The 25,826-nt window shown below is 51.6% G+C and overlaps 6 protein-coding genes and 1 non-coding gene across 7 annotated transcripts; 6 read left to right on the forward strand and 1 right to left on the reverse strand.

The window, feature by feature from the left end:
• Positions 1-1,808: 1,808 nt before the first annotated feature.
• On the forward strand, positions 1,809-2,732 carry NCU14048. The gene has a single exon (XR_897804.1). It is a non-coding gene; the product is annotated as a ncrg93 (non-coding RNA).
• A 4,137-nt stretch (positions 2,733-6,869) lies between these two features.
• On the forward strand, positions 6,870-8,568 carry NCU02773 (hypothetical protein). Its single transcript, XM_959175.3, has 2 exons — positions 6,870-7,448; positions 7,518-8,568. Exons 1-2 carry the CDS (start codon positions 7,249-7,251, stop codon positions 7,945-7,947), a joined length of 630 nt encoding a protein of 209 aa, XP_964268.1. The 5' UTR covers positions 6,870-7,248; the 3' UTR covers positions 7,948-8,568.
• Positions 8,569-8,881: 313 nt separating this feature from the next.
• Positions 8,882-10,570, forward strand: NCU02772 (hypothetical protein; the record flags this gene model as incomplete). The annotated part of the gene is made up of 3 exons (XM_959174.2): positions 8,882-10,192; positions 10,292-10,464; positions 10,531-10,570. Exons 1-3 carry the CDS (start codon positions 8,975-8,977, stop codon positions 10,568-10,570), a joined length of 1,431 nt encoding a protein of 476 aa, XP_964267.1. The 5' UTR covers positions 8,882-8,974.
• On the reverse strand, positions 10,453-12,249 carry NCU02771 (uroporphyrinogen decarboxylase). The gene is made up of 4 exons (XM_959173.3): positions 11,954-12,249; positions 11,815-11,856; positions 11,215-11,750; positions 10,453-11,153 (listed from the first exon to the last, which is right to left on the reverse strand). Exons 1-4 carry the CDS (start codon positions 12,093-12,095, stop codon positions 10,677-10,679), a joined length of 1,197 nt encoding a protein of 398 aa, XP_964266.3. The 5' UTR covers positions 12,096-12,249; the 3' UTR covers positions 10,453-10,676.
• Positions 12,250-12,984: 735 nt separating this feature from the next.
• Positions 12,985-17,545, forward strand: NCU02770 (hypothetical protein). The gene has a single exon (XM_959172.2). The coding sequence runs from the start codon at positions 12,990-12,992 to the stop codon at positions 16,620-16,622; it is 3,633 nt and encodes a 1,210-aa protein (XP_964265.1). The 5' UTR covers positions 12,985-12,989; the 3' UTR covers positions 16,623-17,545.
• A 1,145-nt stretch (positions 17,546-18,690) lies between these two features.
• Positions 18,691-19,636, forward strand: NCU02769 (hypothetical protein; the record flags this gene model as incomplete). Its single annotated transcript, XM_959171.1, has 2 exons — positions 18,691-18,882; positions 19,472-19,636. 2 exons carry the CDS (start codon positions 18,691-18,693, stop codon positions 19,634-19,636), a joined length of 357 nt encoding a protein of 118 aa, XP_964264.1.
• A 1,277-nt stretch (positions 19,637-20,913) lies between these two features.
• Positions 20,914-25,431, forward strand: NCU16491 (fungal specific transcription factor domain-containing protein; the record flags this gene model as incomplete). The annotated part of the gene is made up of 4 exons (XM_011395140.1): positions 20,914-22,257; positions 22,344-22,943; positions 23,008-24,963; positions 25,108-25,431. The coding sequence occupies 4 exons, from the start codon at positions 20,914-20,916 to the stop codon at positions 25,429-25,431; spliced, it is 4,224 nt and encodes a 1,407-aa protein (XP_011393442.1).
• Positions 25,432-25,826: the final 395 nt, after the last annotated feature.

A 25,826-nucleotide genomic window follows, 5' to 3' on the forward strand; every position in this document is an offset into this window, starting at 1 on the left:
CACGACGGTGAGTCTTGAGTTTATGCAACTGCTAGACACCCCGAGATACTCAGGACCTGGATCGCTTGTAAAGGCAAAGTCATAAGAGTACACGGCGATTGACACTCGCACGTGAACAAGAGGTTTAATGAGCCGCAACGGGAATGTCACGATCCGGTTGATGAAAGGATGAAGTGACTACCTAGAAATTAGAACAACCAAAAAGTCACAGTGTGGTTTGAGTTTGGTAAGGTGGGGTTGTTTCTCTTCAGACTAAGCATTTAATACTGAAAGGTGCGCACAGACGGTATCAAATGGAAAAAGCAGAGGGCAGCTCTACCTACCTCGAGGTCATTCTTTCCCGAATTGTTTGCTCTTCAGTTTTTCTAAGCAGACTGGAAATGACAAATGAAAAAAAAGAAAAAATTGGTTCCGAGAATGGACGATCAAGGGACTAGCAGGATTCGTTGGCCTTGAGCTCCCCTCTTTTGGCTTTTTGAAATATTTTCTTTGGTCAACGCTCAGTCGAGTGTCTTCAGCAGACCTTCCACTTGACAACCTCGGACTTCAAGTTGGTTCCCCCATAAACCGGCACTGTGACCATCGCGAACTGAACCTCTGATACCCAACCATTCTTCGCGTTACTTCTGATTACTAAGCTCTTCTCGAATTGCAGTCTTCAGTCAGGCCTCGGTCATTTTATCGCAGGGATCCAACATCACCACCATTCAATTACACAACCGAACGTCCAGCATGTCTGAATGGCGCCTCATGCGACAAACCGAGACCGTGCGCATGAAACCTTGCGTGGGTGAGAGTGGAAGCTGATCATCTTCGAAGAATATTCGATGGCCCTTGGGATCTGGTTTATATTTGGTTGTTTGTTTGTTTGTCTGTTTCAGGCTGGGACATTCCATTATTCCCATTCCCCTTTTAATTTGTTTACTTGGCTCGCTAAGATCCATGAGGAAGGCTTCCAGACGTTCTGCATCCGTGTGCATTCATGCGTAGGTCGTCGATGAAACAGCTGTAGCGCGCTTTTACTCACTCACTCTACCAAAAACAACGAGACATCACACCTTTATTCTTGTCGACAGTCATCTTAACCCTCGCAAAGAGTCAGGACCATCACGAGACCATCCGAACCAAGGGCATGTAAACAACACAGGGTATTATTCATGCGAGCCCACCTCAGGTTGCTACTGCTACTTTATCGTCTTATTACCAGTTCGCGCTGCCAGGCAACCGATGAGTGTTTGTTCCCCTGAGTTGACACACCGTGTACCGTGTGGTGCAACTCCACCCTTTCTCCCATCACCTTCACCAAGACAAAGCATGAAGCTGACTTCCGATTTTGCAGCAAACTGCTTTGGGATAAAATCCAAGCATCACCACCAACACCCTCTTTGTGTGTCTGTACTGGTACATCAAGCAAGGGGTAGATACCAGACCGTCCGTCACAATCTTCGAGCCGGAGGTTGAGTCCTTGTCATGCCGTCATCACAACCGCAAGATTGCATAGACGGCAAGTTTGGTAACCGCCGGGCATGGGACTTTCCCACCCCGTACTTTTGTCAAGGCAATGTAAGATCTTGTCTGGAAGCAGTGTTACTCTGCTTCTGAGGCAGCTGCTCTCTGCAAAGAGGCCCCCTCCCTTCAGCAACCCAACTAATGGCCCCCGGAAGGGACCAGACGTGGGTACATGGTATCGGGAATGGTCGCATCAAATCATCCTGTCAGCGTCACTATCAAATGGACACACGGGTAGCCAACGGCATTGACAAAGGTGCGGGGTTTGGAGCCCCGGGCGGTTATGGAGAGACATGGGCTCATAAACCCTCGTGGCTCACCATTCCGATGTTACTTTTGGTCATGTCTGCAGTCACGACCTCAAGCGTTCAGCAATGGAACACCCGAGAGGGGCATGGATTCATGACGTACCGGATCTGGGGCCATCACCAAGGCCCAGCATCAGTACCGATATGATGCTCATATGGATAAGGGTGACTAGAGAAGCATCGCCACCCAATGGACCATTCCCGCCTTACCATGGCTGCCAACGAACCAGGTAATCCGCTCCGTCCTGCCTGAACATTGGGTATGCCATACGATGTGCTTTCCCAAAACAGTAGAACATGGCGATGGAGGGACGGCCATTCCTCATGGACTAGGCTATATGTGACTACGATATGGGATGCCAGAACCTACTTGAAGTGACCGCAATACATGACTGGCGGGCGTGGCAGAAAGTCTAGCGCTCATCAAGGCATAGACGGGTCACCAAGAGGTAGTGTCTCGGATAACATGACACCCTCATACAGCAGCACAAGCCTACCCCAGAGCCAATAAACGACAGGGCTCGCCAATCTTTATGACATGCTCGGGGACTCGGAACGAGGAAGCGACACCCAGAGACGGACACACTCGGGGCGTCTTGCTCGTGTGGGAAATTTGGCACACACGGGAGACATGGCAGTGAATGCTGACAACCCGATGATGGTTGGACATGGCTAGTTATTGTCTGTCCCTGAATGCTTCCCTATTCCTCATCACTCCCGACTGTGGTACATACGTTATCTGTTTGTAAGCACTTTCCTTGATTCAAGCAGAGGAACAGTAGCCCGACACAGTACTTGCTCATAAGGCTACACCCGTCCCGTTTCTGGCTTTCCGTACTTTCCTTTGGGATGACCTGACTACCTGTAAACAGGCCCAGGTCTCGCAGCTCTGTGGCAATCATCACGCATTTCCACTAATTTACCTCTTCAGTTGACCACCTAAGGGTTGAGTAACGGCCGAATGCCAAACCCATTTGAGTGAGGCACGTGGTGGCAAAGACGATGATGAATGGAAAGAAAGACAACAAAATCAAATAATAATAATAAAAATTAGAAAAGAATCAACAAAGAATTCAAAAAAATAAAAAGAGGAATGAAGAGAAAAAATACTACAAAGCCACCAAACTCCTTTCCTTTCTCTTCGGGAGCGATGACGGAGGCACGTGTCGACATCCGATAACCCAAGCCTTGCTCGAAGAAACCGCGACGCGCAACCGACTCGAACGCGGGACCTCTTCGTGGACCGGGGGGTGGTACGGCACACTGAAGAGACCCTCAATGGGACCAGTTGAGTTAATCTGGTCTCGTGGAGATCCTGCTAACTGGGCCTGGCTTGGCCCTTTATCAATGGCAAGTGCGGCGAGGCTCAGGCGGCAGGCGGCAGGCGGCAGGCGGGCCAGTTGGTGATTTCATCCGATGCTATAGTGTTTGCACCCGTGAAGGATCCTGAGTGGAAGGCACGGGGTAGACTGTGTGGTAGTGTGGTTGATGGTTGATGGTCCCAGCTGTAGTGACTGTACGTAAGTACCTAGTAAGTCTAAGGTTCACCAAGTAGGCGGGCAAGGATACCATAAGGCTTCCTTGTAACTTATATCTCTACTTATTCTCATTATGATTAAAGTTGTTAGATGTCTCGAACATTATCACCACGTCCATCTTCGAGGCTTACATCCTTCTTACAAGCACGACCTCCGTCATCATCACCTTCTTTTGCCTCAAAAACTAGGTACGTTCACACACCAAGCACCATCATCACAACCCGCCTCCGACTCATACATAACCTGGTGTCCGTGATCTCTAAAATGACCATCTCATCCACCTTACTCGATACCTCTACCTAGGCTTCTCCAATCGACCAATCTTATCCTCCTCCCCTTATTTTCTCCCCTGTCTCTGTCACGATAATGGATAAACAAACCCCCAATGGGTTACCAAACACAGCCGATACCCGTTTTGCGAACCGTCGATGTCTGCCTGTCTGATACATTACATGACGAACAACATACCTAGGCTAGCACAGGAGGAGGTTTTGGGAAGTAAAAATAAAGTGGGATCGCGCGTGTCTCCGCTCCGTAGGTGGTGATGGTGGAAGATGTATATTTGGTGGTGCCGAACAGGGTTGGAGTCTTGGAAAGATCTGGTTCGAGGGACTGGAACTGCCTGTCGAGGACTAGACTAGGGCTGGAATTAGGTTTTTGGGAGAGAACCGAGAGAATCGAAGTCGAAAAGGGGGGGTTGAGGGCGGAGAGGTGAGGGCGGAGGTGAGACTGGAAAGTGCTGATGGTGGTGAGAAAAGGGGAGGGGAGGGGGGGGCAAGGGGAGGGGAGGTTTGATTGGGATGACGGGAAAGTGGTTTCCTTGTGAGCTTCCGGGTCTTGGGGGCTTGAGGGGGGAAGGGGTAAGTGGTTGAGTTGAGGGTTCCTCTTGTTTTATTCAAGATGAACGTGATGATGATATGTTGAATGTTGGACAATCAAGTGGATTGCAAACATCCAATACTTATTTGATTCTTTGGAAAGAGATACGTGGTTATTGAGTGTCAAGAGGTGCAAGGTTAGAGGTGAAACCATGTATATTTCTGGCTGTCCAGTATGGTACATCGTAAAGGAATTGAACATAGCAATGACGGGAAGCATAAAGAGACAAGGCGGACAAAATGGACCAAATATTGGATACACCCGTTTCCGCTCTTCTCCCGGGACTTTTACGTCCGCAATTCCACTCTTCCATAGTTGCCTAATATCGATGTAGCTCGTATCATGAGATACGAAAGAAAAAGGCTGATCGAGATAGTACCTCGAGAATGTAATAGAATTCCAATTTTACATTTGTTCCAAGCATCCGCTTTTTATGACACACTGAACTCGTTGCTGTCGCAGTCAATTTTCGGAGTTGCATTCGTAGGGAAAATAATGACCAGAGGTGTGGACGATGAAGCCGATGTGTAAAGGAACACACACAAAAAAAAGGGAAAGAAGGAAAAAGGAAAAACAAGTTGAAGAATGAAGTGAGTCTATCTAAATCTCCCCCAATATAACTACTTGTTGTGTAAATCGCTGTACGGAAGCCGTAACGGACCAAGTCGGAGTTCGACTCGGTCCCACCCGGCCGGCCGTTTTAGTGGAGCAAGTCCCGATTCCGGATACCGCTATGCCAGGCACTAAGTACCCGTGCCGTTGCTCCCCGTGCCGTTGCTCCCCACTTTTCCCGGGTTGCGACCGGATCAGTGTAGCATCGCCAGGAAGATGCCGTGACGGTTATTTGCCCGAGGAGAAATCGACATCGCGTCTGTTGGAAGCTGCAGTGAAAGTCAGACACTCAATAATTATTATCATTATTATTAGTTTTTGCTCCACTGCCAAGTAAGAATCACTGCGCTTAGGCAGTTGCTGATAAGACTAGGTCTTTGGTGTTGTTGTTCTTTGTGTTAACATTGATTCCATGACATTTCCTTATTAGAGTTGATCGCCCGTTGGGGTTTGATAGATCAACGAGATAAAGCTCTTGGCCTCATTTCCTAGTAGTGTAAATGTCTAGTGTAAAGCAAGATCAGCCAGCATGTCAGATAGTGGCACATTTTGAGATTTCGGGAGATCAACGAGATAAAAGAAAGCATGGCAAAAAGGTGCCATGGCATACGTCACTGAGATATATCTCGACAGGCACAAACAATGCTTGTGTGTGTCGTTGTTGTTGCGCAGTTTGTTTGGTGATGACTATCCAAACAGGTGATCCAGGGAGTAAGGTCCCGTGTGCGAAATCCCATCGTATCGAAGAAGGAAGAAAAGGAAAAGGGGAAAGAAAAACAAAAAAACGTGGAAAGCATGTTTGACCCATCATTTGGAACGAGTGGTTGAGGCACAGAATCCCATCTGTGCGGCGTTATGTATGTCTTCCCAGAAATAAGGGTGAATCGGGTAAATCCATGGGGTTAAATCAAGGTCTGGGATCTCCCGTTCCAAACAGTCACGAGACAGAAACAGGAGTCAGGTTCATTCAGGAACCGGACCCAGCACGGTGAATTTTGGTCTCATCACGAACTGTCGCGAAATGTTCTCGTGAGACAAGTCGACGGTCGGGCTGAAATCGCATTTTCGACCCGGAAAAGCCATGATGAGCTCGCGGACCCTCTGCCGCCACAAGGTCGGCCCAAGCGGTGGTCTCCGTCGCCGGGGTTTACTCGGCTAGGCCCGGCCCCGCCAGGTTCCTCTTCGGTATCGCTATCAACATGGCCTTTCCTTTCCGTACGCGGGTTCCTTGTGATGACGACTTCATTTCGAATCCTCTATCAACGAGGACATTGACCGATTCCTCGCTCTTATCAAGATCAAAACATCACTCACCGGCGCACCAGTCGGCGAATCCCAAGCTATACTGGACTGCCCAGCTGCCCGCCCCATCGATCAACACCAACCCATCAAGTCATGCTTGTGTACGTAACAGGAATCTCTTTCGTTGGACGGAGCACATCATCTGCTGGATGGTGTCATCTTCTTGGCTGATTGATGGCTCTCGCCTGCTCCCGTGTGTGTTCTCCGCCCTGGAATGGTTTGTTGCAGAGTCTTGGGTTGGGGGTTTGTTTCTCATCCCATGTCCCATCAAGAAGATTTCCACTTCCGCTGGGATTGCCTGTCGAGCGTGGTTTTGGGACTTTTTTTTTTTTTTTTTTTTTTTTCTTTATTCCTTGAGGCTGTGCGTGTGATGTCAACGCCCAGACGGACGAGACCCTTGAAATTTTCTCTTCAGCAGAGAATGAAGGAGGAAAAAAAAAAAAAAAAAAATCTTTTCGGGCGCTTGTGATCGACCTTTTTTCAGTGGCCAAAGAGGAAGCAAGATCCTTGTTGTGCTGTGGTGGTTGTTTCCTTGTCAACAGCACGTTTTGGTCATGCGGTGCCCTGAGCTATGCAGTAGGTGCAGTGCAGTGCAGTGCCTGCCCCCGGCCGGCCTGTCCGCTGGGCTGAGCTACTTGGAAAAGAAAGGGTTTTTGCCCACTCAGACCACCCCGTGCACCCCTCCCAGGCCCCGCCGACATTCATCTCAGTGCAGTGACAAGAAACCGAAAACGACGATCCAAGAGTCTTGAATCACAAGAAAACAGGAACAAGGAAAAGTCGCTCGAATATAAGACTCATCTTATTCCCAAAGTTGGGGCTTCTTCATTCAATTCCAATTTCACCATCTACGACATCAAGTCATAACGACATCAGCCACATCGGCGCAAACCATCCAACCACCACCTCCAATCGTCAACCCTTCTCGTGACGATCTACATAAAAGACAATACAACAAACAACCCGACTGGCCCCTAGCTTCTTCTTCTACGTCAGAGACAGTGTCTAAGGCGTGATCGTCTCCTGTGTCGTCCAAACTTTAACCCAACCACTCAACTTTGGCAATTTATACCATAAACAACACAACCGATATCAACACAATGACAGCCCACATGCAATCATCAGGCCGCGGCGGCGCCGGCAACATTGTCGACAGCTCCAAGTCCCCCCGCATCCAGCCCGAAGACCTACAAACACCCACTCTCAAGACAGCCATGGTGACGACCGGCCGCGGCGGCAACGGTAACATGGCCAAGAACTCGGATCCCGTTGAGACGAGGAGGAGGCAGGATGTTGAGCCGTACGTTTTACAATTCCCTACCCATGTCTCCCCCATCTCAACAATCTGCTAACTTTCCTCTTACAACAGTGTTGTCCGCCGCGACTCCTTCGGCGCCACCCACATCGGCCGCGGCGGCACCGGCAATGTATTCACGGCCGAAGACGCGCAAGCTGCTCGCGAAGCCCAAAAGGCTGGCCACTCGGGAGCCACTGCCATTGACAAGGAAGACGAGAACCACCTGCATTTGCATAACCTGCTGCACCCGTCAAGGACACATAATGGCGGAAGTCACAAGGAGAATAAGGAGAATAAGGAAAAGGAAAAGGAAAAGGAGAAGGAGGCCGAGCGCGAGAGACAAGCTGGCCATGGCCACAAGAAGAATGAAAAGAGCGAGTCGGAACTGGGGTGGGCGGAGAAGGGGAGGAATTTTTTGTTTGGGAAGAAGGACAAGACAGACAAGAAGGAGGAGAAGAGGGAGGAGAGTGCGGAGAGGAAGAGTGGGAATAGTTCGCCGTAGGGCGGGTTGGGTTGTGGTGCGGTCGAAGCGGGGGATACAACTGGAGGGGCTTGTTGGGGCGCAACAGTGGTGATCAGGGGCTGCTGTTACGATGCTCCACGACCCTCTTCTCGGCTTCCTCTCCGAATTGTCAACATCTACTGATGTCGGCATGTTTACGGAAAGTGGGATTTTTCTTTGTTTCATCACATTATTCATACCCAGGGGTTTTGGCGTTAAGGGATATTCACCTCTCTACACGGGGTTGCGATGGATTGGGTATAGGCCATTATGCAAGGTTGGGGCTCTCCTTTTTCAATATCAGCATTTTGGATGGGGGTTGTTTTTTGACGGATGTACGGATGTGTTGAGCACAGCACGGAATAGGACAAAAAGAACTTGAAGCTTGACACTAAAACAGGCAAGGAAAGAAAGAGAAGGGTTTCAAGAGTTACCCTAACTTATCTTTCATTTTGCCCGCTGGACGTTTGTGATCCCAATGTTACGGTCTTTTTCTGGTCAACAGTGTGTTGACTGAACATGACTTCTTTCTCGGAAGCCATGAGTTGAGTGATGAGTCATTTGCGTGAGATTTGGTTTCATGTCTATATGTCAGAGCAGAGATACCAAACACCTACCTACCTGCCTATATCCGCGTATTGTCCGATCACTCGTCGATGTTATTGGTGTTTCTGTCTTTGATAATCTGATTGGCCCACTTATATGACTATTCCGAAGGATCTTGATACGACTTGACGACAACAAACTACATTTGCATAAAATATCGATTCTTCACTTTCTTTGATCAGTCAATTCCTCGAACGCTATACAAAGAAGACTTGTCGGTCTCCCGCTCATTAGTTCGAAATACATTCTCTCAGAGTACGCGTCTGAGTTTTCTCCGTCTTGGGGATCTCCGTTTTCGAAAATTTCTCAACAGAAACAGAAGCCGCCAACCGACGTCACGCAAAATACATATCTCTTGACAACTCCTGCTCCCTACCGACGCCACCACAACCACCACCACAGCCAAAACAACCAAAACAAAATGACAGTGTCCACTGAAGTTCACCTCCTCGACACCCCCCTCCCCTCTCCCTCCCTCTTGAACCTCTTATCCAACCACCTCCCCCACTCCCTCCCCGTCCTCCGCCGTCTTCAATACGCCGCCAATTTTTCTTCGGACTCGGACAACAACGCACCAGGCACGACTCCCTACAGCCATGTTCTCTATGCATCCAAGTATTCGGTTGAGGAGTGTCTGGGTCTTTCCAAGACAGCCGCAACTCCGTCATCGGCATTTACATCCACATGTACTCAACCCCAAGAGAAGCAGCAGCAGCAGCAGCAGCAGCAGCAGAACAAGAATGGGAACGGGAATGGGAATGAGAATGGGAATGGGAATGCGGATGCGAATGGGTCAAAGCCCAGAAAGGGAAAAAAAGAGGGACGCAAACACTTTGCCGCGGCGTTTGTGGACCTGAGTCGGTTTCCCGAGACGCAGGCGTGGGTTTATTCTACACTTGAAGATCACTGTTTTTTTGATCCTGGTGTGGGAACTGGTACGACCATGGATGGATCGACAACATCGACAACATCGATGACGACAACATCGGAGGAAGTGTTCGGTTCCCAATCACAGTCTCATTCCTTACTACCGGAAGAGGAAGCTCAAGAGTGCGACGAGCTCATGTTGGTCCTCTTGAGAAGGATGCGCACCATTGCTTTGCAGATGCCTTTGGTTTTAGAGGGTAGTGCAAGTGAGCAAAGACAAAAGAACTGGACTGAGGCGAGGGAGTATCTCCTCATGAATGCCGCGGGAAACAAGAACGAAGGGCCGGGACCAAAGGTGATGATTGGGAGTTTGGCGGAGATCCATCGCCATCGATTGTTTTTATTGGATCCTAAGGGAGGAAGGGTCCACATGCACAAGACGGCGAATATCCCGGAGGAGATTGAGTGGGAGGTGTGTCAGAAGTGGTTGTTTCGGACGGAAGCGTTGGTGTCGTCGTCGTCGTCGTCGTCGTCGGAGAAGGAGGAGGAGGGGCAGTTGGGAACGACGCTGGAAAAAGAAAAGGGGCTGGTGTGGGATCGGGTGAGGACAAAGGAGGATGTAAGGTTGGTGCAGAGCCGGACGAGTATCAAAAGGCAGGAGGATACGCTTTTGGGACTTCCTAGTGTGGCGGTACGGGATGGAGAAGGGGGGAGGATGGTGGCGTGGGGGTTCATGGCGTTTGATGGGACGTTGATGACGTTGCATGTTGAGGTTTGTCTTTTCTTTTCCTTTTCCCTTTTTCCCTTGTATTGTCACTGTAGAACGGGAGAGGGAGGTGAAAGAGAGAGAAAGCTGACAAGAACAAAACAGGAGCAATACCGCGGAAAGGGACTGGCAAAGGCGGTGGCTTGTAAAGTCATGAGGGATCATGTCAAGGATTATGGCGATGATGGGTGGGGAGCTGCGGATGTTTTTCTGGAGAATTATAGGAGTCAGGGGGTTTGTAAGAGTATTGGAGGGCGGGTTGGGTGGTTGTTGTCTTGGTGAGTATTCCCGTTTCTTCCCTTTGGAATTTGATGTTATGAGAGTTGCTGCTGACATGAAAATAGGGCCGTGGTGGACCTGGCTACAGTTGGCGATGCCTTGTAGGCGTTGAGCAGGTTACTTTGAAGATTTGACTGAGGGGATATATGTCTGTCTAAATTTCATACATCATCATCACCGATTTTATTCGTACATACAACCAGGCACCTAACTAAGCCTTGGTCTTAGTCAACCGGTGAATCTCCTCAAAGAAGAACTTGAGGTCATCCGGGTTGACAAACGGCGTAATGCCATGGCCCAAGTTGACAATCCAGCCCTTGTGTCTGCCATGCCAATCAAAGCCCTGCACCATCTCCTCGACGACCTTGGTGATGGCCTCATGGGATCCGTAAAGGACACCAGGGTCAGCGTTACCCTGGAGGACCATGGGCCTGTCGCCAACAACCTTGACGGCCTCGGCGGGGTCGTGCAGCCAGTCCAGGCCGACGACGTTGTAGCCCATGTCGCAGGCGGCGTCGAGGGCATACCACGCGCCCTTGGGGAAGACAACCATGGGGACGGGCTCGAGACCCATCTCCTTGAGGCGGAGCGGCAGGTGCTTGGCGATGTAGGTCAGGTAGGGCTGGGAGAAGGTCTTGAAGGAGGAGGGGGAGAGCTCGCCGGCCCAGGAGTCAAAGACTTGGACGATCTGGATGTCGTTAGTACTGAATGGCCAAAGTGATATACCCAGATAAGAGGAGGGTCATTACCTGAGCGCCAGCCTTGACCTGCAGAGCCAAATACTCCACGCACAACTCCGAGATCTTCTGCAACAAGGCCTTGGTCTCTTCGGGATACTTGTAAATCCACGTCTTGACCTCCTTGAACAGCTTGGTACCGCCGCCCTCAACCATGTAGCACAGCAGCGTCCACGGGGCACCGGTGAATCCGAACAGGGGGACACGGCCGTCGAGCTTCTTGCGGGTGAGGGTGATGGCCTTGTAGACATAGTCCAGCTCCTTGGCTACGTCGACGTCGCGCTTCATGAGCTCGGCGTACTGGCCGTCGCTGGGCGAGCGCAGAGGGTTGGGGAAGTGGGGGCCCTTCTTGTCGACCATCTCGACCGTCATGCCCATGGCCTGGGGGATGACGAGGATGTCGGAGAAGATGATGGCGGCGTCGATCAGGCCGGCGTAGCGCTCAATGGGCTGGAGGGTCAGGGTCGAGGCGATCTCGGGGTTGCGGCAGACTTCAAAGAAGTCACGCCCGCCTTTGGCTTCATGGTACTCGGGGAGGTAGCGGCCGGCTGTGAGGATGAGAGGTGCTGCGTTAGATGTGAGAGTAAAAATGTGTAAGTGAGGACATCTCACCCTGGCGCATCACCCAGATAGGGGGACGCTCAACGGTCTCGCCTGTGTGTGAGAAAATGGGTGTGTTAGTGAATGAGATTGCATGTGCAAGATGAGATGACTCTTTTTTTTTTCTGTCTGAAATTTTCCCCAGACTTACCACGGGCGGCCCTGAGCAACAAGTCATTCTTGAGAGGAGGAAATTGGGAAGCCATCTTGTGTCTGTTTGTTGACTTATTGTGAAGATACCAGGCAACCAAGGCAGTGGACAAGGACAAGAGACAGAGAGAAGCCGCCGCCATGTTTCCAAGGACTTGTGATATCCAAAACAGCCGAACTGAGGTGGTAGAGGATCACCGCACCCACAGCGTCGTCCAGTTGAAGCTCGGCCTGAATTTCAGTGGGGTCCCTTTGGCGGTTTGCGGGGTCGATCTGCTGCCAATTGCACCCCTGGTACGATCGGGCTTCCACTAAATTTACCCCTCTTGTCCCTGGAAGTCTGTCAATCCCCCGCTTACCTAGAGTACCTTCCTAGGTAGAGGTAGGTTTCTCGGACAATTGGTGTGGCCTACGACTTTAGGACAAACAGGGGCAGTAGGTTAGGTTAGGTAGGTATGGTGATAAGTACAACCTCAAAGCCACAACTGCCCTCAAGGAAATGGAAGTTCAGACGAATGCAGGTACCATCAGCCACAAGTGGAACCTACCTACCTAGGGACACAGCACAGCTCCCGCTACAGCTTGCTTCCTTACTTCAGTTCCTTACTTCAGTTAGGTTGGAGATGCTCAGCTGTGCCACGCCGTTGCCTGGGCCGCCTGCCCGCAATCGATTGTCCATCAGACTAAAAAGTTGATATCCACAATTCCCCCTCACGACCGGGACGGAACTCTCACCAGTCTCGAGCTACCAAGCCACCTAAGCTGTTCTCTTCGTTGTGTCCCGTCGTACGTTGCTGGTCTCGCCATGTTCTTCTCAACACCAATTCACTCTCTCTGTCTGTCATGATATACCTTTTTAATTGCTATCATACACTACATCATCTCGACACCTCAATCAACAAGCACATATCCCCCCCCTCCGATGGATCTCACTAGGCTGGGATCCCCCGACCACCCACCCCTCCGCCGCCCGTGAACGCGAGTCAAGCTCCCACGTCGAGGTCTCCTCCTTCTCCTCCGCTCCGAGTCCACTCCCCATGACTCCACAAACCTCCCACTGCTACCGCTTGCTCCAGCTGAGTCGAACGCCGCGAATCCCCTCCATTCCCCGAAGCCCACTCCCGACCGGCCCTCCGTGTTGGGTCGCCTCCGCCGCCGACTTCCCCCATCTCGCCAGCTTTGTCCAGTCCACACGGAGGACGGTGGGGAGCGTGCCCGGTCCGCTCGAGGCCCGCCGCCGCTTGGGGAAACGGAACCTCGGAGATCTCAACGCCTTACAATGTCCGCCCACTCCACCACCATGGGCCTTCCCTTACCCAGTCGACCTGAGTCAGTGGAATTGGGAGCCGCCATCTTCAGCTTCGGCGCAACATGTTGCCTTTGATCGTACGGCAATTGGGTTCGATAATTCTGCGCCAACCGATTTGCTCGATAATGCCGACTTCTTTGTAAGCGGTTGGACGGCGCATCAAGACTTGCGACAGTCGAGAAATGAACCGATAACACCACAGTTTCTGGAACAGTGCGCGATAGAGGAGGGAATACACAGCTTCGAGGATACACAGCACTCGACTCAGGATGATGTACCATATAATGAGCCATTGACAGCGGAAGCAGAAACAGAAAGCTTCGAGGATACACAGCACTCGGCTCGACACGACATCCCATCTGATGATGCATGGTCAGCGCAGGAGAAGACAGAAAGTCTCGAGGATACACAGTACTCGACCCCCAACGAAACACCATATGAAGGCTGGCCTTCACAAAAAAGCCCCGAAGCTCCGATCGTGGAAGTTACGAGCTCGAAGAACAACAGTCACTCGACAACCGCATCCGACATCTTTGACGAAACCGGAAATTTCACTTGGGACCCGACAGCGCAACATACAGACACCTTGGAGCACTCCGATTATCATATAATTACAGCAAAATTGTCGACAGAAGTTGATATAAAAGGTCCAGAGGATACACAGCACTCGGCCCAGCAGCATCTCTCATGGGAAGAAGGGTCCTTACATGGAGCACTCGACAGGTCGTTCACAGTAGACCTAAAGACTGCGACTTCAACGGACACCCGCCATTCAACAACTGCACCAGACGTCTTTGACGATTCTGGCTTCTTTACCTCAGTTCCAGAATCCGAAATTGATCCAAAGAATAAAAAGCCCAAAGATCAGTGGATAAGTCAAGAGACTTTTATGGAACAATGGTCAACGTCAGAACCACCGGAGGAAGCGAAGCCTACAAAACCAGAGAGTACCAACCCCTCGGCGCTTCGACTCCCAGCATGGTTCAAAGACCCAGAGACCATAAGCCTACGTTCCCTGAGAAGAGAGGGTGACCTCCAGTCGTTTTCGGAAGCCTTGGGACAAACGATGCCTGAGGAATTAGAAAACATGGAAAGGGACGTTGAGCTGGAAACCTCAGGTCCAGAGGCCGTCCGGGAAGAGGAGACAGAAGAGGATATATTGGAGGAAGAACCACAATCCCCGTCAGCACAGTATTTAAATCTTCGACAAGATGTAGATCGTCTACACGCGGCATCCACAGAACCCCTGGCGATCTTTGCGGAGCTGTTCAGTGGAATATGCGCCAACCTCAAGCAAAACATTGCTCTTGGTGAGATATCGGCCATAGAACTTAGGGCCATCTCCCATGAGCTGATCCGAACCATACAGGAGAGATGGGGCGAAGATGAGGAGATGATGCAAACCCATTATTCGGCGCTGTACAACATGACACAGGCACAGCTAGCTGTGTTTCTGAAAACCATCATTGACGGCGTCAGAAGTTCCGAAACTCTCACCGCAGACGCTGTTGAACCTGCCTTCTGGCGGCAATTCTTCGAGTGGATGTCCAAACTCGAACCTGGCAACGACTTGTATTACCTGTTCTACTGGGGAATGCGCACCGTATCCCAACCTGGTATCAAGAAGGGCATGGAAGGCATTTTGACAGTCCTCGAACGAATTCTCACCACATGGGCTGCTCAGCCGCCAGGAACCACAGATCTTGGGGAAGGCCCTGACGGGGGTCAATTGAGTGAGGCTGATAAAGCTACGCTGAACGTTGATGAAGAAGATATCGACGAAAGCGATTTCGACAACAACGATCTGGACCAAGTCAAATTTCACGAGGATGTCACGGAGGAAGTCGACATTGACCCAAATCAAGATTTATACCTAGAATGGCCTCCACCCGATCCCAAGTCTATCAGCTGCGTCGACTCCGTCCTGTTTGCGCTCAACGTCCGTTCCAGAGGAGAGAATCCTCAGAGAAACTGTCTACATGTTCGTTGGGTTTCTGCCGCCTTGGAAGCCCTTTCCCCACACAAGCACAGTATTCTTTTCGATGCAGCCACTGAACTCGTTTTGCAACTCGGTTCCAGTCCAGAGGGGATGGGAAGCCCGGTAGTATACAACTGGCTCTCTGTGTTGGCCCAGATGGACGGAGTGAACACGCAAATACTTTGCGATGCCATCGATGCCTTTAAGACGGTACCTGAGACCATTGAGCACTTGGGTAACTTTCATATGTGCTCGCTGATGCTCTTTCACTGGGCCAGTCGAAATCGTCTCAAGAGAAGGTTTTTAACGGCCAGATTGTACAGGCACAAGCATGAGGCATACCAAGTTGGCCTCGACAACAGCCAACTCGCATGCCTTGCCATGGCCATATATGAGTCCGAACCAGCGACAAATCATGCGCTTTTGTTCACCAGCATGTTCCATATCCTCCGATCGTTCAACCGCGTTCATCACCTCCCCAGGGCCCTCAAGAAGTTCGCACGAAGAGGCTTTATTAACCGCACTCTTCTCGAAGACCTTGCCTATCTTTGTGATGATCACAAGGTGGCTCTCAAGATGCGTCGCATCTGGGAAGCCTATGCCTGGAAAAAGAGAGCGATAGGTCCCGTGTTCAGGGAAAAGATGGAAAAAATGATGAATTCCAAAATGCCACCCAAGATGGATGACGGCGACAAGCACGCGCCGTTCAGCACCCACGTATACCTAAAGTATGCCAAGGCCATCATTGCCGACCCGAGCATTCGAATCTCCACCATTTGGAAAGTCCTTGACATTCCCAGATTCGAAGAGGCATTCGACCCCGACAGGGTTTCCTTGGAGGACCAACGGAAGCGGTTGAGCCTCCATGGAAACGTGGGTGACAAGCGTGCCACAGTCGTTGCGCAGATCGCACCCCTGTTCGCAAGCGTTGAACACCTCTCTGACAGACAGAAATACCGGCTCATGCAGCAGTCCATCAGCTATCTGGAGGAAGTCGAGGCCATCAAGGCCGCCCGTGGCATGGGTGGTCTCACTGACCAGGACATTCAGTCCACGGTGCAGCACACCCTTGACTCCAGGTACTGCGAGTCCAGCGACCGTGACGCGATCCACCAGCCTAATCCATGGAACCAAGGGCTGAGTGCAGACGTCCTGATGGCTCTCTACAAGGTCGTAACGAAGGACTTGGTCATGGGCAGACCGGGCAGGGAGACGAGGCTCAGGTATTTCATTCAGTGCATGGAGAGGCATTATGGGCCGGAGGTGGCTAGAGCGACGAGGCAGAAGTTGGTGGACTGGAGGACGAAGCTTTATGAGCAGGACAAGCCGAATTCCTACCAGGTGAGGAGGAGGAGGGAGTTGAAGCAGATGGCGTCGTGTTAGGTGGAGAGGGGCGTATATGATGAACGAAAGCAGACATGCTTGCACATGTCTTTTTTTTTTCTCACTTTCTTCTGGACATAACTCAATTTCAATACGTTCAATTTTCATCAAAAACATCTGTTTGAATTCTGGTTCTGGGCAGATACGCACCCATGGCATCTCTTGCTTTCCAATACCCAAGTGTTCAACGTCTGTCTCAAAGGCAGTCAGTTGCTCGACAAGGGCACCACCCCAGACTCTGAGCAACGAGATCCCCCTTCCACCGCCGCGATTGCGTCGACCGAGAAGCTCCCCATGATTATTTAATTGACGCTGCTGGGATGTCGGTCGGGGGTGGATGGTGTCATGGTGCCACAGAGACCAATCGTGGTTACACGGCAGATATGCAAATAAGTTGGTCGCCACGATGCTTCCGTGCTCGGGCGGGCCCCTACTAAAGCACACATACCTACTACCAAAGGCGAGAAAGGGCGTGTCTAGGTTTGAAAGGGCTCGAGGAAGTCCCGCGCGGCACTCTATGATTTCAGGACTTGAAACTCGCCTAAACGACCAGCCATGGTTCCATGTTTCCCAACTTCTGTTAGAGATCTCAACGGTTGACGATTTATCTGCCTATGGCAAGCCTCAGGGCAATCAGAGTGAGTGGATTTGTAAGTGGGTACGTGAGTTTGACTACAAGGTGTGCCTAAGAAAGAATCTCCAACCACCAGACTGGGTGACACGGTTACTAACAGACGATCTGGTCTGGCCTGGCCGCTGGGACACTCTCAGGTCACTCAACGGCAATGAAAGGAGTACACAAGAAGAGAAACGAATGATCGTTAACTCACAATCTATGTTGTTCATGCCTTATTATTATTGTGGGGATCAAAACTCAACAGCAGATTGCGAGCAAAAGAAAGATGGACAACCCAAATCAAAACCTAAATCAACAACCGAAACATGAGACTCAGAGACATGGACAAGGACGGGGGTCTAAGGAACAGACAGGCGAGACAGAAGGGTCAGCAATGACCTGCAGCAACATTTCAATACTTGCAACAGTCACACAAAGACGACCAGAACGTCCGATAGGCTTCCTCCTCCATGGAGTCTCCCGATCGTGGCTTCTGTGCTCTCTGTCCCGCTGGTCCGCCTGGCAGGCCACGATCTCACGCCACAGTCTTTTCCCGGCGTATGTTCCTAGTCCTCGTTATTGTGAATTTCTTCTGATTATCAACCCCCCTCACTCACGTATCTTGATCTTGAGACACACGGTCGGTCAGCAAGCGAACAGTAAAGTGGCGTTCGCGCATGGTTCAGACTTGTATGGCTGGCTGGTGGCTCTGTAGGGAGTCTAGACTCAGACCAGCCTCCTCATGCTGTCGTTTGGACACACGCAAAATCTGATAGGGGTGGTGAGGGGAGCGGCGGATCGAACGCCTCCTGCGTGGAGTGGGCTGCCACTCCTCAAAGGGCTTAGAGTCAACAATAACCGAGTGCCGAATGCAAATGGGAAGGAATACATTCCGGCTGGGGATGTTTTGACGAGATATTCTCATCGCTACGGTTGGCTGCCTCGTGGTGGTGGTGGTGATTCGAAACGACACATGGGATCATGGGCCAGCCCTTGAGACGAGAGATACACTCGCCAGGTCTTGATGTTCCAAATCGAATGGCATTCTTCTGATCGAGTTCACTTCACCGAAATTGATCTTTATAACAAACGAAGAGGCATGCCTACAAGCAACGTATGGCAATAACACCACGGCACCCCGACTCCCGCAGTACAGTCCTTCAGCTTACCTAAATTACTCCATTCTTTGTGAAACGTGGGATCAACGTTCCGGTGCTTGCCTGCAGCTTCTGCCCCTAGCTCTCTGTCCCCAATCCTTCTCCCTCCCCGGTCTTTCAAAAAGCGTTGCTGTGCTATCCCGTCCGGTCGGTCGGGCGGGAGCGTGTGAAGCGCTATTGCGTCTGCAGCTCACATAAACCCCCATCACCCATTGTCCCATCCATGTCTTGATCAAGGTATGTGGGTCTAAGCAAGGAGATTCCCCCAAAGGACTTTGCACTCGTTTCCTTAGAAATGGGACCATCGAGTTCGTCTGTAGACCCAAGAGAGGCATATAAGAAAAAGAGCGCAAAGCGAACAGGCACTTCCCAGTTCCTCATGCAGATCCATCCCGGCGATGAAGAACTATTACCACCCAACAGTCAACAATCACTGTTGGGAGTAGGCAGACACCCCGAAATAGTTACCAACTACGCGAGTATCATCGTATGTAAGGGGAACAGGGGAAAAAGTGAGGTACTTTGAGCTCGATACCAAAAATGGCAATTCGGTAAAGGCTGGCTGACCGACCGAGAAGGTTGAAAGGAGCTTCGGATCCTTCCTGGTAGCTTGCTGCCCGAGATCCCTTTTATGACACTCGCTCCTGCATTATCGCTCACCCAGTTCCCCCAGTTTCCCAATCTGCGGTGCATTTCTGGGCTGTCTGACCGGCCCATCTCTCTTCTCTCCCTCCCTCTCTCTTTTGTTCTTGTTCCCCCCATTTAATACGGTCCGAGACTTTGACTCGGTCTTGGTTCGGTAGCCAGCCGCAGCTACCCTTCTCATACTTACCCCTCTCTTCTTTACCTCACATACCCTTATCGGAGTCACGCATCCTATGGTATTGGGAGCTGACAATCTGGGGATCAAGCAGCCGCCGTCCCGGTACATACAAACTTTAGGTCCAACCCCTGGATGTATGTCGGCTGGCGTTCCGGGTGCCGTCTCCAAGGGAAGAGAAACCAAGGAGCAACAGTCCAATAGCCTTTGTTCCCCTTTCTGGAGCGGTTGCTGCTGCTGCTGTTGTTGAAAGAAGGAACGGGAATCTCCATACTTTCCCATCAGTTCGGGGTCGGTCAGTGATCAGGGTTCATCATCTCGCGTGGTTGTGGTGGCTGCTGCGCCTACTATCGATCGTGACGCCAGCCCCCCTCCAAAAGCGCAACCAGAGCAAGCCAGGAAACCCCAAAGAGACAAGTGAGAGTGAGTGTGGCAACAATAAGAAAGCAGCATCACCTCGCACAACGTGTTCCCCTCCCCCTCCTCACACACACACACATACCCCCCCCAAGTTCCAGTTCCAGTTCCAGTTCCAGCTTTAACCCTCCGGTACGGTACCCTTCCGGAGACACACACACACATACACACGCAAAGGTCGGTCGGTGGCATTTCAGATGGACATGGACCACCCAAAAAGCGGCTGAATCCAAGACCGAACGATATAGTTAGCGAGAGCACCAGCACACAGACTGGACACAGACGCAATAGTCTTGAGAGAGAGAGCATAGGATCCGTTTTCTCCCAAAGACACAGACATACCAACACCAGTCTGTTTATTTTAGGCTTTTGTCAGAATCTAGCCTTTTTTGGTGGGTTTCTTGTGACCGAAAGCGCTTTTCCGGTAGCTGAGCGATACGACAACACACCGATTCATTGCTATTCCCCGAAGTGTCATATGGATTTCACGACGGAAATATCTATTCCGACGGTACCGACGAGCAAGTAGCACTACCAAGATACATTACGCCTCATTTTCGTTCTCAGCAGGACCAGAGCATTGCACGTGGTTGGGCGACCGCCACTACCACCACCACCCCCCAAGACGGACCACGAGAGTAGCAGGCAGTATCAGCCTTCCGATCTACTCTGTTACTGAGGGCCCTCCTGAATCAAGACAACTTCATCTTCTTCAGCTTGCATCTCACCCCTATACACAGCCGGAAACCCAATGCGTCTACGTTTCTCAGGGTCCGGTATCATCCGCTCGACCTTTATTTACCAGCATCGGCGCAAACTCGCGAATAAAACCAGAGTGACCATTGAGGTCGAGATCAATTCTGGAAAGAAGAAAATCGACACAAACCGCGGCTAAGGCCAAGAATCAGATCAGGACTAGGATATACATAGTAGGAGATATCCGAGCCCCTTTCGAGTCGGAACCGCTTATTGCCTAGTTCGCCCCTGGAGGGACAAACCATGAAGCCACTCGATAATTGTTCCGCATAAGAGTCGCCTGAAATCAAACAACGGGAAAAAGGAAAGCAATCAAACTCTACCAATAAGTTTACTTCACGATACCAGGATATACATCCGCCTAATTCAGGGGAGAGGCGAACAAAGAGAGACGGCCGCAGAAGAATGGCCACAGCGAACGGCATGCCGACGAATAGCATGAACACAACAAGCAATCACAGTAATCGACAGCCACATACTACTACTTACTCTCATTCTCGATCGATGACTGCGGTACCGGTTTCAATGGCATCGCAGACTACAGGGGCGCAACATATCCAGCATCATCATCAGCATCAACAACACGCCGTTTCCTCAACGTCAGCAGCTAATCAACAGCAACAAGCCTATTCAGCCAGCATACCTCCAGCCGTGAGCATGTCATCAACAATCATGGGTGGTTTATCCTCCCTTCCGCCGACAAGCGCACATCAGCAACAGCAGAATAGCTTCCGACGAACAAGTGTCGCCTCGTCCATAACCACGGCCACGCTAGACGACGACCAGATGGTCACCCCGATGTCCACCCCACGAAGTCTTGACCCCAACAGCAGCAACAACCTCTACGGACCCGGACCATCCTCCATGGGTCTCGACATGGGAATGCTCGGAGTCGGAGTAGGAGGAGGAGGAAACATAAACGGGTTACTAGGCGGCATTGGATCCGGAATGGGCAGCAGCAGCAGCAACAGCAGCAGTCAACAACCCATCGTCTCATCCGCCCAAATGAACAACAACAACACCATCATGTCCATCGCCACAGGCATTTCCGCCGGACTGTCCACCAATTACCCCCCCAACAACAACCTCCCTCTCCCCAACATGCCCATACCCATGTCCATGCCCATGCCCATATCCATGGTACCCATATCCAGTATGTCCAGCCTCACCAGTACCCTACCTCTATCCAACAACCCACACCGCCCTCTCTCCCAACACCCCTCCCAACACACCGGGGGCCAACATACCGGAGGCCAAAAACCCATTCGCCGACGCATGCGCATGATCACTTCATGCCTCGAATGTCGTCGGCGCAAACTCAAATGCAACAAGTGCAAACCGTGCGTCAACTGCCAAAAGTTCAATCGCGAATGTCTCTATCTAGGTCCCAAACTAGACGAAGCTTCCCAGATGCGATTAACGGAAATCAAAGAGCAGGTTGGGTCCTTGGAACGGGCGTTGGAGAGGGATGTAGCTAAGGGCGCTGCTTCTTCGGGTGGACATAGAGGAGGAGGTGGGGCATTCGGGATGGGTGGGATAATGGGATTGAGGAGGAGGGGGAGTGGTGTTTCTACTTGGGGGGATAATAGCATAAGAAGAAAAAGGGGGGGAGATGGAAATGGGGAGGGGGATGGGGACGGGGATGGGGATGGGGATGATGGAGAGGGAGAAGATTACGACGGAGCAGAGGGAGAAGGGGGAGAACATGAAGAGGGAGAGGAAGACTTGGAGATTACGCCGTTGGTGACGAATGATGTGGCGTATGATGAGAATGAGACGGATGATGTGATTGATTTGGGGATACAAGTGGGTAAGATGAGGATCACGGAGAGGATTGGGGGGATGAGTAGGCCTAGGTTGGCGGAGGAGGTGAGTTTTCTGCCTTTTGATGCTGAAATTCTGTCCTGGAATTTGATGGGGGGAAAAGATACTAATGACTATGACGATGATGACAGATCCAAGTCGGCATTGGAAGTCCTCGTATGGGGAACGCGTCCAACCCAAACGGAGTACAGCAGCAGCAGCAGGTAGACACAGACATGAGCTACGCGGATGCCAACAACATCTCAGGATACCAAGCCATCATCGACCAAGACGGGAACGTAACCGAACATGTCCCTGACTTTCTCCGTCCTAGCGCGGCATACATTCCTCCTACCAGCGGCTTCTTCTTTGGGCAAACTGGCCACCCTCCTTCGCTCATCCACTTCCTGCCAGACAAATTCATCGGTGACGGGCTCGTGGCTCGATACTTTGCCGCCGTGCACCCCATTGCTCGATGTGTCCATAAGCAGTCCTTCGAGACCCTGTATGACGGGTTCTGGCTAGAAGTGCTCAACAACATCGAGCCGAGAGCGTCGGTACAGGCGGTGGTATTTGCTGCCTGGTTCAGTGCCTGCGTGAGTATGGAGGAGGAGGAGGTGCAGAGGGAATTTGGGTGGTACAAGACGCAGTTGCTGGAGAAGATGAAGATTGGGACGGAGAGCGCGCTGGCGAGGGCCAACTTCTTGAGGACCACCAAGGTCGAGACACTGCAGGCTTTTGTCATGTACATGGTGAGTGTTGCTGTCCTCCTAAAAAAAAAAAGGGGTAACATACAAACAAGCTAACAAGGCTTAGATCCCCCTCTGCAGAGAAGAAGTTTCCCGAGCTCACTCCGTCCTCGTCGGCGCCGCCGTCCGCATGGCCGAATGCATGGGCCTCCATCGGGACGGTGAAGCCTTTGGTCTTAATCCCTTGGAAACCCACGTCCGTCGACTCATCTGGCACCAGCTCTGCTTCCTCGACATCCGGACCTGCGAAGCTCAAGGTCCCAAGCCCACCATCCGACGAGACGACTACGACACCCGCCTTCCCCTAAACTGCGAAGAAGACGCCTTCGTCAACCATCCCGGCTACCCTGCTGTCCCACAAGACCACCAATGGACTTCTACCCTGCTGACCATCATGCGCTTCGAAGTCAACGAGATGATGCGCATCATCTGGTCGGACCGCCGCAAGCTCGAGGCCCGCAAGATGGATCTCACGCCCGTCATTGCCAAAATCGAAAACTTCCGCAAGCGCATGGTGGAAAAGTACAATCCCATGCTAGACGACCGGGTTCCCATCCAACGATACACCCGATATGTCATGAACCTGCTCATCTACCGACTCCACGCCATGGTATTGCACCCCTACCACAGCAACACGGCCCACCCGCTTCCCGAGCGCCTGAACGGGCTGCTAGTCGAAAGCGGCATCCTGATCATCGAGCATTCCATCGCGCTCGAGACCACGCCCGAGTTCCGCGACTGGGCATGGTACCTGGGTGCCTACCAGCAGTACCAAATCGCGCTCTTGCTCGCGACCGAGATTTATTATCGGCCCAACAACACCAAGGCCGATCGCATCTGGGCGTGTCTGGACTGGGTCTTCCAGCTCGAGTGCGAGATGCCGAGACAGGAGAAGAGCTTGCGGATCTTGACTGAGATCATGAGCAAGACGAGCGTGTACACGAGCATGCGCAAGATGCGGGCCCCGACGAACTTGGTCAGGGCGGTGCCGGGTAAGCAGGCCATTAAGGAATCGCCTCCGCCGCCGACACCGATGATGATGATGCAGACGTCGTCGCAGCAGCAGCAGCAGCAGCAGTCGTATGACGCTCATCAGCAGGCTCAGCATCACCATCATCAACAACAAATGATGATGCAACAACAGCAGCAGCAGCAGCAGCAGCAGCAACAACAACCCCTAGTTCTCAAACAGGAACCCGGCCTCCAAACACCCACCATGCCTCCATCCTCTTCCATGTCCATGTCCGCCGCCGCAGCCATGACTTCCATTCATATCCTCTCCCTTCCAAACTCGAGCATGAATGGCTCCCTCTCTCCAGCTGAACAGCACCACCAACAACAGCACCACCATCAACAGCAACAACAACAACAACAGTTGCTCCTCCTCCAACAGCACCACCACCACCACCACCAAGTGCAACATTCCCAACACCTACAATCCCAACACCATCCGCAGCACCCACAGCAGCAGCAACAGCAGCAGCAGCAGCAGCAACATCACCAGTCCCATGTACACGTGCAGCAGCACCATCAACAAAACCAATGGCCCCCCTCCCAACAACCCCACTGGCACCACAATACCAACACCAACAATAACAACAACAACAACATGCCGCCACCCAACATGGTGTACGCAGGGGTCTCGGACGGCGCCGTCCTCTGGGGGTTGCCGCCTGGGAATAGCAATAACCCGGGGAGTCCGGAGAACAGTAGTAGTAGTGATGGGGGGAGTGTGGTGAATCATGCTCATGCTCATGGTCATGGTCATGGTCATGGAGGGGGGCAAGTAGGGGGAGGGGGGAGGAATGGGAGTGTTGTTGGGGGCGGGGGTTCTAGTGGCTCTAGTGCTGGTAACGGGAATGGGAATGAGGGTGGTGGTGCAGGTAATGGCAGCAGCAGTCGTGGTGCTGCTGGTGGTAGTGGTAGTGGAGGGGGAGGAGGAGGGTCAGGCAGAGGAAATGGAGGAAGTGGTGGAGGAAATGCAGGCGGGACGACGATAGGTGGTGGGATAAATGTTGATTGGGTATGTCTTCTTCTTCTGTTCCTTTTCCTTCCACCTCTGTGTCTTTTTTTCCCTCGTCACCCACTCACTCCCATTCCCCTCTCATCTCATCTCCATCAATACTCTTCAAGCGGATAATCACTGACACCAGAAAACACCAAACAGAACCTAATCGAATCCCTCTTCCCCACTCACCCCGAAACAGGCCAACCATCTTTCCAAGCCTTTGCCGAGCCAGTCATTTCCTTTGTGGACGGCGTTCCGGTACCTACCATGCCTTCTTCGTCTTCTTCTCAGCAGCAACATCAACAGCAACAGCAACAGCAACAGCAACAGCAACAGCAACAGCAACAGCAACAGCAGCAACAGACACTACAACAGTCGGGGACATCGTCGGGTTCGGGTTCGGGAGGGCATGGATTACCAGTCAGAGTGGGAACAGGACAAGGACAAGGACATGGACAAGGGAGGATGAAAGGGGAGGAATAGGTTAAGTGAGGTGAGTGTGGGTATGTAAGTAGGTAGAGGTAGGTAGGTACCTTGGATCAGAGAAAGAGCAGGAGATTGAAAGAAATAAGAGGTGGGAAAGATAATGTACCTGCTTGTCTATCATCGCTTTTCTCAGCAAGCTTTCTTTTTTAGCGATGGAAACTGCCTGTAGCTGGCAAACCTGCTGGATCCCGGGTTCAGAGGTAAAGGTACACCATCATCATCATCCCAGGGAGGCAGGTGCGCCTCGAGACTTTTCAGCGAATACACGCCACTCCAGTCATCCGAGGAAAGAGCGACGAATTTCTTTCTGAGTGGAAGATAGTAGGTAAGAGCATTCTGGCACCCCACCACGGGCCATTTCTTGAGTGACATTGCAGACCGTAGAGGTAGGC

Source organism: Neurospora crassa, linkage group I, assembly GCF_000182925.2.
Source record: "Neurospora crassa OR74A linkage group I, whole genome shotgun sequence".
NCBI classification, from domain to species: Eukaryota; Fungi; Ascomycota; class Sordariomycetes; order Sordariales; family Sordariaceae; genus Neurospora; species Neurospora crassa.